Genomic DNA, 12268 nt, shown 5'->3' with positions numbered 1-12268 from the left:
TTTAAATACAACTGTATTTAGAGGCGCATTTCAGAACAGCTGTAGTTATAACAAATCGCTTTATATATAACAAAAATAATGAACGTTTTTAATTAATTCACATTTTCAGTATTTCGAGTACTTTTAGTGAGTGCGAGTACTTTTGCATCATCTGCATCTGCACGCTCAATACTCAACCACTCCTGCAGAAAGAACCTTGCGCGTTTTCTTTCTCCAGGCTCCTACAACTTGGAAAAATGTGATCTTTGTTTGAGCAAGTGTCTAGAAGTTTATGAAGGTCAAAAAGCGTTTTTTGATGCATCCCTCCCTATCACAGGCAGCCAGTCAGAGCGCTTCCACGCAGCTGCTACTGGCTGCTGGCCATTGGAAAGTCTTCATGCTGAGCAGCAAAATGGCCGCCCGTCTACCGACTGACTCCACAGCGCTTTGAAATTGAAACATTTCTGCATATTTTGCTTTAGTCTGCAACAACCACAGTACTTCTTTACCAGCCTGTGGCGCGTTGCGAGTATATTTTCATTATTGTACAATTACTTGACGTATCCGCTCAGGCGTCGCTGTTCTTGTAGCTTCGACGAATGCCTCAGAAAGCTAAAAAGAAAAAACGCACTGAAGCACTTTAGCTAGTTAGCACGCTAGCTTTTCTTCATATGTGATTGCTGAGGTGAGTTTTGCAATGTTTCTTCATAGTTTCTCCTTTTCTTTATTGCATGCAAATGCAAATTCACTAAACGTTGTGTTGTCTTGATTGTGTGTTTGGTAAGCTCGCATTTTGTGCTCAAGCTAACGCTATTAGCCTGGGCTACTTGTAGCTGTCAATGTGTAGCATTAGCTCTATGTTTTCATATTCAGAGGTCAACATTTGCTTTATAGCACAGTGCATTTAATAAATAGCTGCTTTATTTACACAACAAAGACCAGCTAGTTTACTTAGATGGGTGAAAACTGATAAATGTGTTTTCTTGCTGTTTTGAGCACCTATATAAATTCCACCCACTCCTGTTAGCCACCAGCGGAAGAGCATATATTATGGCTTGCTTGCACCTGTAAAGACATTTAGACATCACGTCATCCACTTAAAATTGTTGTTTGTTGAGATCAGTCTGTCATTTGAATATTTTTTCCTCCAGCTTCTTCTTAACCGGTCGTACCGAAAACGTAGCTATTAGCAAACTGCTCATGCCACAATGACTAGAAGGTTAACACATAACGCAGCAGCATGTTTTATGTAATCTACTAGTGATTGGTTACAATTCGTTTCAAGAATCAATTTGGGCTTTGTTTGGTATGTATGGTATATGTGCAGTGTCTATTCATATAGTATTCCTGGCCTATTCAGTACATAGAATGAATCACAAGCATTGTGCTAGAAATGGCCATTGGGTTTTGCCGACAGTCGTTTGTGCTTTGTAATCCCCTACATTTGTCCTCTTTATGGTTGTCATCCACGGGGTTATTTGGTGTTGTCAGCTGCTCCTGAATATTAATGCACGTCGAAGAAGACCAAATCACATCGGCGGATCTAGTTCGTTCTTTGGCATTTGTTTGTGCACAACTCCGTTTAACCAAATGACTGTATTTTAAATAACCTGCTTATTTTGCCCAGAAGAAAGGAGTATCAACGACTGGAGCGGTAGTTCATGGAAGACAAGAAAAGGAAAAAAGAAGAAAAAAGGAAAAGGGAAGCCTCCCAGAAGGTATGTTCAATGTTTAGTTTTCATCATGTTTATGACAATCACCCGGTATTTCTTATGGGCGAGCTAAACTAATCGATACGGTCTAGCCGTACTTGTTAAATATAAGACAAGTTTCAAAACAGATAAAAAAAAAAAAGTAATTGTATGCTGTGACTGACTTTATAAATTGTCGTCTTAAGTTACTGAAGCTGACAAGTGCATCATCATAATGTGAATGAATGAATTTGGTTTTGAATTATGACGCCAGTTACAACTTCATGGAGAGATTTAATAATATCTGTTTTTTGTCCTTTTTATTTTAGGTTGCAGAGCAAAAGAACAAAGGTAAGCTGGACAATAATGTCCAAAAACCAGGAAACGTTTAATTGCTTTGAAATTAAAACCTCATGCTCTCATGTCATCAGATTATTTTTACTCTGATCTTGTGTTTTATTTTACATTTGAAAATATGCACGTTTCTTTTCATGCAAATGAATCATCAACTTGTCGTGATATCTGTATTTAAAGATTTACCTTGTTGATTATTAACTGTGCATTTTCTCTCCACGTCTCTGTCTGTCTGTCTTTCAGTGCTAGATTTGACCAAGCAGGCGTCTGCCCATCCACCTGCAACTCAGAGCAGCTCTGCCTCTCCCAGCCCTGGACCCACCCCCTCTGCATCCCCATCCCCAGCCACTTCAGGCCCTGGCAGTGCTGCCGCCCAGTCACAGGGTGGTAACAATGCCAAGCGCCTTGCTGTGGCCAACGGACAGCCCGCCTCCAGCGCCAGTTCTTCCTCTGCCACGGGCAGCACAAGTGTTCCAGGGAACGGGAATACAAGTAGCGGAGGTGCGGCCCAGGCGCCTCAGCAGCAACCTCGCTATATGCCGAGAGAAGTGCCGCCGAGATTCCGCTGCCAGCAGGACCATAAAGTGCTACTGAAAAGGGGTCAGCCGCCACTGTCCTCCATGCTGCTGGGAGGGGGAGGAGGAGGGGAGCCCCCCAATGCAAACATAGCTGCTAACTCAGGTATGAGTTACTCACTGTTTGGTTGACCGCCTGCCTGCCTGAAATTGCCATTTACAAGTAAGTCTCTAATCCTTTCAGATTCTAGTGCAGCTACCACCTCATTGGCCCTCACCTCATCATCAGTTGCTGCTTCTACCACTACTTCTAATTATGCAAATTCCATGTGGGGCACAAGCTTAGGCAGCCAGGCCTCCTCTCAGGGCAGGGAGAAGGTGATTGTAGATGGGAACGACCTGGATGAGTGGCCCAGCATCGCTGGAAGCGATGGAGGAGGAGCTTCTTTCACTGTGGCTGGAGCTGGAGGAGGGAGCGGCGGCGGCGGCGGCAGCAGCAGCAGCAACAACGGAATGCCTGTGAACAGCACGAGTGCCTCTGGCAACCAATCCTCATCCACTTCCTTGTTCTCTTTGCCCAATGAATGTATGCAGTCGTCCGGTAGTGTGGCATGGGGGGCGGCTGCCGCCCAGGGCCATCTTGGAGGAGGGAATGCAGTAGCTTCAGCTGGGCCTCTATTACAGCAGTCCTCCTCAGTTTCCAAAGCCGCCGCTGTGCCAGGAAGCCATGATGCCAGTGGCCTCGCTGATGGCAGCAGTGGTATTCCGGGTGCCAACTTTAATCCAAACGCCAACCCTTCGGCCTGGCCTGCCCTGGTGCAACAGGAGGGGCCCGGCGTTGTCGGGGAAGGACCTTCGACGGCCTTCCATCACCAAGGCCCCGGAGGGACTTTATCTGCCAACAATTCTGCTTCCGTAGGGCTAAAGGCGGGGGCAGTCGGGGTGCTAGGCGGTCACCAAGCTTTGTCTGTGAATCAATCAAGCACTCATCAGCACCAACTTCACCAAATGCAATCTAGAGACCGAGAAATGGCAGAGGGCAAGTGGGATAGTGAATCAGCGGGACCAAAAATTGCAGGAAACGAAGGAGCCGCGGGAGGAACGGGAGGCGACGGAGACCACAATCCTTCTTCCTCGTGGAGGGGCCAACCCTCTTACCCTGCATCCAACTCCAAAACGGGTGCCTCAAGGACTGATGGATGGGAGGGCAGAGAGGGTGCCACGGGGGCATACAGAGCTGCTGAGGGTGATAACGGGTCTTCGGGTTGGGGTTATCCGGGGCCCTCTCGTGGGGTTAATACTTGGGGGAGCGCTGGAAATGATAGTCAAACTGGGGTATCTCAGGGAGGGTGGGGGACATCTGGAGTAGAAAAAGGGGTGTCTAGTGTGGACTGGGGTGGGAGTTCCTCCAGCACTGCTGGAGTTAATCCTGGAGAAGTGATGGGAGGAGCCTGCAGCAGTAACAGCAGCAGTAGCGGATGCAGCACAGCCGGCAATCCTCCCGTCACCTCGACGGCAATGAACAGAGCTTGGGACAATCAGAAGGGAGAGGGGGAAACGGGGGAATGGAGCGAGGGTGCACGGGGAGGGTCTTTATCCAGCGGTGGGAATTCCAGATGTGAAAGGGAGCCCAACGGCAGTCGTTTCCGGCGTCAGCCACCCGATACTGAAGCTGCCTTACAAAACCTGCTCAGCCGTCCTGATCTCGATCCAAGGGTACTGTCAAACACAGGCTGGGGCCAAACGCAGATCAGACAAAACACAGCTTGGGATCTTGGTAGTCAAGCCGAATACAATAAGAGCGCACTCTCATCAACCTCTTCCAAACACCCAGCTTCTCTCGGCAACTCTTCTCAGTATTCTTCTGGACCCAGAATCCCGATGGGTGATTCAAATGGACCAGGGGTCCACCCTCCCTTGCTTTCTTCTGCTGGCTCTTCCGGGGAGGCCTGGGAGACCAGCAGCAGCAGCAGTAGCAGCGGTGGGGCCTCTTTATCCGGGAGAGCCCCACCTCCTTTGGTCCCAAACATGAGTAATCTTGGCGTCTCGCAATCTGGTCCAGTCATCACAGCAGGTACTGGTGGTGGGTCAGGATCGCTGGGACAAAAACAGCAAGGGAAGCCTACTGGCTGGGGTGCAGGAGGGACGGCGGATAATCAGGAGACCAAAGGGTGGGGTAACGAAGAATGGAGAACCAATCGAGGAAATGGTGGCGCTTGGAGCGCTACGGGGCAACAAGGTAACCTTGCGAGTACAGGCTGGGGAGGAAATGACGAGAGGGGAGCAGTCGGGTGGAAAGAAATGGGTGGGGAAGGACGAGGAGGTGGTTGGGGCTCAGGGCACAAGGTTGGGGCAGGTCGGGACTGGGGCGAACAGGAGTCCAAATCAAATAGCGGCGGCGCAGGATGGGAAGATGAGGCGAAGAATGGCGGAAGGAACTCAGGTGGGGGGGATTCAGGCGCGGGTGGTTGGGGAAGCTGGGACGAGGATGCTCCGCGGAGATCCTGGGGGCCAGGTGGCACAGGGGCGGGAGGGAGTGGCGCAGTTGGCGTCGCTGGGTCCAAACCCCATCAGAGTTGGAGCGGCGGAAATAAAATGCAACAGATGCCAAACAGCCAGTCAGGCTCTATCACAGGCCTACAGGCACAACTGCAGCAGCAACAATCACAAGCCCGCAATCAGACGCCACAGCTGCAGCAAGCATTGGACCAAGGGGCTATGCAAGGCGCCGGTGGGAGAAAACCAATCACTCAAGCCCAGAACCAAAGCTCAGGCTGGACCTCAGGGCCCATCCCTGCCAGTCATGGATTAGGTGGAAGTGGATCTGAACCAAGTGGTTGGGAGGAACCTTCCCCGCAGTCTTTAAGCAGGAAAAATGAGATCGATGACGGAACGTCAGCATGGGGAGACCCGACCCATTATAACTACAAACCGGTTAATCTGTGGGATAAGAACAGCACCCCTGCTGGTCAGCACCAGCAGCCACATGCTCAACAACCTCCAACACAGCAGCTAAATAGGCCTGGTACGGGACCCGGAGGAGGCAGCAGGGACTTCAACACTAGTCATGGACAAGGAAAGGTTTCTCCCATGGGTAAGACACCAGCTACTAAATAAAAAAACAGTGCTATGTTTGCACAAGTCTAACCGTATATGTGTGTGTGCAGGTTCCTCAGGTTGGGGTGGTACACCTCCAGCTAGTCCCACAGTAGACAACGGCACGGCTGCTTGGGGAAAAACTACAGATGCTCCTTCTGGCTGGGGGGAACCTGATGACGCTGGTGCCAAAAGTGGCTGGGGAAACCCTCCCCCCAATCCCATCAAATCTGGTTAGCAATATAATATGTTGCCTTTAACTTGCATGATCCTGCTGCAACGTGACAACAATATTGACTCTGACGATCTGCTCCGACAGGTTCAAAGTCTATGCAAGACAGCTGGGGGGACAAAGAAGGCTCCGTCACAGCTTCGCGTCATTCGAGCTGGGAGGAAGAGGAGGAGGGCGGGAGCATGTGGAACAGCACCGGCTCCCAGGGTAGTGGGTCGTCTTGGGGACAGGGTAGCAATGGCGGCTGGGGACAGAGCCACAATGTCAAGAAGCCTAGCAACAAGGTGGGTTACCTCCATGGAATGTTGCACTCATCAGTATTGCATCATCACATTTGAGTCCTGCTTACAAAGTGTAACGCAATCTTATTCAGGGTCCGCTCAAGGTTGGCGGGGATTCCTGGATGAGCCCAATCAACAGACAATTCTCTAATATGGGGCTTCTGGTGAGGCACTTCAAACACGCCGTGGTACCTTGATGACCATTTATGAGATGGCCGCCCTTGGTGATAATGTAATGTCCTCATGCGTCGGACAGAATGACGATCCGAGCGGTCTGAACATTGACCTGGCTCCAGGCGCTCTCCAGGAGAAGAAGATGGAAATGGAAAAAAGAGCCATGGGAATGATGGACTACAACGGAGACATGAGGAAAGGAAGAGGAGGAGGAGGAGGGGGCGGCATGGCTTATCGCTCGCCCATTTCCAAAGAGTCAGCACATGGGGATGCCGCTTCTTTTTACGACAAGGTACGTCCTCACGATACAGGAATCTTTTTCCTCCTCCTTTGCCTTTATTCCTTCCTTGTCTCACTCTCCCCCCCCCCTCCTGTGCCACTCGAATTTGTTTCCCCTGGGCTGTCACTTGGGCAGACCTTGCTTTTGAACAATCAGGATGGGTACCTTGGGGAGGATGGCCCTTGCTCTCTCTTCTCACCACCCACTGCCTACAAGCCCCATTCCCTCTTCAATCACACTATCCCCTTTAGACAAGTAAGAAACCTGCTCCTCTTGTATCTGTCCTCCGGTCTCTTTCTGTGTTCACTTCAACACAACCCTCGAAAGTTTTAGTTTTATTTTAAGGCCGTTCCGTTAATGTTTTTTTTCCTCCCCCCCTATTGGACCACAGGGTGGCCATAGCCTCCTCGGCAGTAGTGGAGGGATGTCTCAGCCCAGACACCAGCCCAATATTCCACCCATGAACCAGTCCCCAGGGATACGAGCACAAGTGCCTCATCAGTTCCTGTCACCTCAGGTACGCTTACTTGAAGTAGCCGTTTTATTTTTAATTTGATGGATCAAAATGTTTGTGCCATTTGTCTGCGCAAAATATGCAGGTTTTTTTCTAATTAGATAGTATTACATAATCACTCGTTGAAACAACGCTAACCCCTCCTCAGGTGCCAGGCTCCATGCTGAAGCAGATGCCCCCTCCCAGCGGGAGCGTGGGGGGTGTTGGCGGTGTGGGAGGAGTGGCAGGAGTCGGCGGCGGCGGCGTGTTCCCTCCTCAGCTGTCCCCCCAACATATAGCCATGCTCAGCAGCATCTACCCACCCCACATCCAGTTCCAATTGGTGAGAACGAGCACCGCGCCCGCCGTTGCAACGGTCTCCCTGTATTTTCATCGGCCGTAATGATTTGCGTTAGGCTTGTCAGCTCCTCCTCCAGCAACAACAGCAGCCGCAACAGCAGCTGCTGCAAAACCAGAGAAAGTTTCCGCCGAATGTCCGGCAGCAAGCTGACCCTCAACAGGTACGCACAAAGCGTTCTTTCTACAGCTATGATTAGCACGCTTATTGACAAAAACTGATTTCTGGCTTTCTTCTTGACTTGACCTACAAGGCGGTCGCAGACTCATTTCTCTTTTGCGTTGTACACCTTGGCAGTTGGCCAGGATCATGGCAGTACTCCAGCAGCAACGGCAGCAGCAGCAAGTCGGGAGTCTAGGTGGCAGCATCAAGCTCTCACCCTCCCACCATGGCGGAAGTGGTGCCAAATTACACGGGGCTGACACTTTGCCCCACCAGGGCCTGGCAGGTTCTGTGGCTGACCTCCATCAGAAAACGCTTGGACCCTACTCGAGTGAGTTAAATTTGCTATTCGGGCCTTCTATCCACTTTTTATCACAGCATAGCATAAATATTTGCCACTTTATTGTCTCTACCTACAGACTTTAGTTCTGGTATGAACCTCACTGGTATGGACCTGGGTGGCTCTGTGGTGGGGGGGCCCGGAGGCATGAAGGACATGGGAGCTCAACAATCTCGTTTCAAATGGATGATGGAGGGGCACTCCTCGCCAGACACACCCTCACCTGAAAATGCATTCCACAAAAATGGTGGGACTCCATTTTTATTTTGACCTTTTTTTTTGTGTGTGCCTTCTGTTGTGTATTGACAAGAATTGTCATGCAGGTCCTGTCAACCCCATGAAGATGCCGGGGGGCTCGCCCTACTCGCAGTACGACATGCTTGTTGGAGACGCGCAAGGCAGCACCAATTGGCATCGCACCCCTGGCAAGATGAGTGCCAAGCCCACCACTACGGCCAGCTGGCCCCCCGGTAAGTTTTGACGCTTTACGCAATCCTTTTGCCGCTAATTGCCTGACATGTGGAGTTGACGCTATATGAATTTTTAAATGGCATGATTTTTTTTTTCCCATAAATTACGAAACAGTTCCCGGGTGTATTAATTAGTTTTCATGGTCATAATACCCCAAGGACAATTACATGACACAATCAGGCGGTTTTAAAGGTCTCTTCTTTTCTTTTTTTTTTTTTTTTTGCAAATACCGGCCCTTCCAAATTGGGTTGCTTATTCGTCAGTTTTGCAATTTCACATGTGACGAACCTGTATTTCCGTCTACCTCTTTCTCAGAGTTTCAACCTGGTGTTCCCTGGAAAGGAATAGATCGGGTCGACCCCGAATCGGACCCCGACATGACTCCGGGGAGCATGATGGGGAACACAGTCTCTCCCGGCCTCAATGACTCTGAGCACCAGTTGTTACAAGACAATACTGGTTTGTACCGGACATCTGCTGTTTTTTATTTTGCCATTCCAATTTGTATGTTTAATGAGCCAAAATGAGGGAATTCAACATCAGCGATTCTCTGTTGCAGATTCCATCCCTCCCCTCAACACCTTACTGCCTTCACCCGGTGCCTGGCCCTACAGTGCCTCAGATGCCCTTAACAACGCACACAACTCAGGTAAGCACAAATGCACACTCGCGGCCTCAGACAAGAGGGTCTTTCAGTCCTTTCAGCCACCTCTCTGTCCTCCCTTTGAATAGCAAAGTACACAGACTATAAGACTGGATGGCCCCCCGAGCCCATCGGGCACAAGTCCTGGAAAGGCAGTCGCGGCAGCAGCCAGGCGCAGCTGTCCCGCCCACCTCCAGGCTTGGCCAGTCAAAAGCAGATATCGCCTAGCCCATGGTCAGGCGGTGCTCCTCGACTGGCTGGCAGGGGATGGAGCAGTGGCTCAGGCACCGCTGGTAAGATCCGAAGTTTTTTTTTTTTTGTCGTGTTGTAAATCTCTGATGAAGAAACGGTTCCAAGTGGCCCAGGTTAGTTAAGCTGATTCAAATGTGTTTTGCTCTCTCAAGGCTCAGCTTGGAGTGACGGCAGCTCTCGTGAAAGTTGCTGGCTGGTGCTCAGCAATCTCACGCCACAGGTCTGCTCACAAGCATGTGCAGCTGAGCCATCAGTGCTCAGAAAAGCTGTCGGTCAGATAGTTTGGATTCGTATTTCGACCTTTGCCAACTGCGCATCTCTATTTCTGCAGATTGATGGCTCCACGCTTCGAACCATCTGCATGCAGCACGGCCCCCTACTGACCTTTCACCTCGGCCTGACCCAGGGTAGCGCACTCATCCGCTATGGCTCCAAACAGGAAGCAGCCAAAGCCCAGAGTGCCCTCCACATGTAAGTCCAGAGATTGTTTTGTGGGTTGTGGCCTTGCATGTGCGTGACTGTTTATGATTTCAACAGGTGCGTTCTGGGCAACACCACCATCTTGGCAGAGTTTATGAGTGAGGAGGACGTGGCCCGATACATTGCACATTCCCAGGCTGGAGGCTCGGGGAGCGGAGGCAGAGACGGCTCTGCCACCGCCCCGGCGGCATCTTCGGCGGTGGGGACAAACGGTAGCGGGACCACCTGCGATCTCGCTGGAGGTGGAGGAGGAAATGGCACAGGCGGAAGCAGACAAGGAGGGTCTCCAGCAGGGACGGTCGTACCCGGGACAGCTGGGCATTCCGAATCCACGTGGCAGAGCCTGGAAGGCAGCGGCAGCTCATCGGACCAGTCGACCCCCTCCGCGCCCGGCTTGGGCATCTTCTCCCAGTGGAGCGGCAACAGCGGCGGGGGGGTGGAGGCGGGAAGGCAAGGTCTGTGGGGGGGTATGGGTGGCATGAGCGGGGCCGGCTACCCCGGTAGTAGCCTCTGGGGTTCGCCAGCACTTGAAGATCGTCATCAGATGGGCAGCCCGGCCTCGCTGCTGCCCGGGGACCTTCTGGGCGGGGGCGCCGACTCGATCTGAAGGGCCCCCGCTTGACCCATTGAAAAAAAATCATTGTCACAACCTCCCGCTCTATTTATTTCCACACACACATACGATGTGAATTGAAGCTACACTGGTCTCCCGTCACACAGGCTCCATGCAATACATCCGCTATTTCACTCATGAAATCGTCAATATTAAATGAAGACCACAGTGAAACTTGAAGCGGAGGGGACTCTCGGACCGAGCTGGGTAGTTCTGTCTTTTTACTCCACGACCAGATCACTCAGGCATGTACTGTAGACGGGCTCAGCCGAGTCCCACATGTCAACGCGTTTAGCTCTCGCTGTTCTTTGTGTGCCACACTCGTCTTCCCCGCCGCCTCCCCTTCTCGAGCACCCCCCCCCCCCCCCCCTCGTCTTTTTGTATTTAATGTCGACGACTTGCAGACTGAGCCCTCTTAGTCCCGGTGTACTTCTCTTAAGTTCTCATGTTCGGAAGCTTGAAAGTGACAAAAGGAATCCGGAGTGTGTTGTGGCAAACGCGGGACGACCTCGCTTCGCTACCGCTTTCAACTGGACCAGTGGCAACCTTTTTAGAGAAGTAGAGGAGCATTTTTACTCTGTAAAAAAAAAAAAAGAAAGGAAAAAAAAAAAAAAACTAAAAATTAGCCAAACTTGCACTATATGCCTCTGGGGTTTGTTGTTGACTCGTCCAATACAAATCTTTCCACAACTCGACATCGACCTTACAGGACGACTTGTAATGTTACATCAGCAGTGGCCTTGGCCCACCTGCCCTCACACATACACACCAGTTCCACACTGCTCTTAAGTTTGACAAGCAAAACTCTTATCTCCTCGTGGATGTACGTACATCAGTCGTCTCGGTGCGAAGAGAAACGTGAAACTTTGTAGAGATCTCTTTGTTCCCCATTGAAACACTGACCTCGCTATTGTATTTTTCTTTTTTCTTTTTCTTACTCAAAAGAAATCAAGTTGGTTGTTATTATATATTGTCCTGATGTTAATGCTGACTTGGGTCACTTATTGACTTGCTGTTCAAGGTGCCCTCCTTGCCTGCCTTGTGTGTGTGCATGACAGGAGAGTTGACGGTATGACCGAATGGAGGCTGGAGAAAGTATCAGGAGTGTTTATGTGAGCGTGTTTGCGTGCGTGTGTGTTATTGCTACAACGTTGAATGTTATTTTTGTGCGGGAGAGATTCATCCAAGCGTGTACGCAGGCACTTGCTTTTGAACGCTTACCTGCTTCGGTCAGGGAAGTGAATAGATGTTTATCTGACAGCTTGGCTTTTCGGAGTGTTTGTATGTGCGTGCGTGACCACCGGACATTGTGATAGCTAAAAAGTTCAAAAATATTGGCACTATTGCATTTGTCTCAAGTTTTTTTTTTTTTTTTTTTTAGCAGCATTTTGTTTATGTTTTTTTCTTTTTGGTTATTGCAATTTGAGGAGCATTTGTTTTTAAGACGAAGCAACTAACTGAAGGCATTTCTATTCAAATGCCCAAATCCTACCATACCAAGCTCAGCTGGAAACAGTGTTTTACAGACACGTTAAAGATAGTAGCTGTTATGTTTGACTGTTTTCTTGTTTTGATGTTCTGTGACCATTTAAATTAAGTCGGTCTTTATCACTCCTGTTCAGGATGTTTTCATTTATTTCAGATGTTACAAAAAGGAGATGAAATTAATTTAAAGTGGGAAAGAACAAGATAATAAAGGTTCAAATGAGGTAGTTGAGTTTGTCGTTATTAAGCAGTTTTCTTGCTAACATCTTTTTTTATTATAATAGTTTCTTCATTCAGGCAAAACAGAAATTTCCCTTCAGACCTTTTTTGATTTGATCCTATCATTGCTGACATTTTTGGCCATGTACA

General features: G+C 49.8%; 1 protein-coding gene across 4 annotated transcripts; it reads left to right on the top strand.

Moving 5' to 3' along the window:
* The first annotated feature begins 351 nt into the window (after nucleotides 1-351).
* On the top strand, nucleotides 352-12126 carry tnrc6ba (trinucleotide repeat containing adaptor 6Ba). Of its 4 annotated transcripts, none has more exons than XM_061264365.1 (22): nucleotides 352-664; nucleotides 1610-1697; nucleotides 2000-2021; nucleotides 2268-2705; nucleotides 2784-5633; nucleotides 5707-5868; nucleotides 5955-6151; nucleotides 6241-6312; nucleotides 6405-6614; nucleotides 6738-6857; nucleotides 6994-7119; nucleotides 7265-7438; nucleotides 7512-7616; nucleotides 7751-7946; nucleotides 8035-8202; nucleotides 8279-8425; nucleotides 8742-8885; nucleotides 8986-9075; nucleotides 9159-9362; nucleotides 9474-9541; nucleotides 9653-9792; nucleotides 9859-12126. In XM_061264365.1, exons 2-22 carry the CDS (start codon nucleotides 1641-1643, stop codon nucleotides 10406-10408), a joined length of 6240 nt encoding a protein of 2079 aa, XP_061120349.1. In that variant the 5' UTR covers nucleotides 352-664; nucleotides 1610-1640; the 3' UTR covers nucleotides 10409-12126. The 4 variants fall into 4 exon arrangements, with proteins under 4 accessions (XP_061120349.1, XP_061120350.1, XP_061120351.1 ...); XM_061264366.1 differs by having other exon boundaries at nucleotides 1607-1697; XM_061264367.1 differs by having other exon boundaries at nucleotides 352-668; nucleotides 1614-1697.
* The last annotated feature ends 142 nt before the right edge of the window (nucleotides 12127-12268 follow it).

The sequence above is a fragment of the Syngnathus typhle genome, linkage group LG18, assembly GCF_033458585.1.
Source record: "Syngnathus typhle isolate RoL2023-S1 ecotype Sweden linkage group LG18, RoL_Styp_1.0, whole genome shotgun sequence".
Classification (NCBI taxonomy): Eukaryota; Metazoa; Chordata; class Actinopteri; order Syngnathiformes; family Syngnathidae; genus Syngnathus; species Syngnathus typhle.
This window is presented reverse-complemented; position numbering and strand designations above follow the sequence as displayed.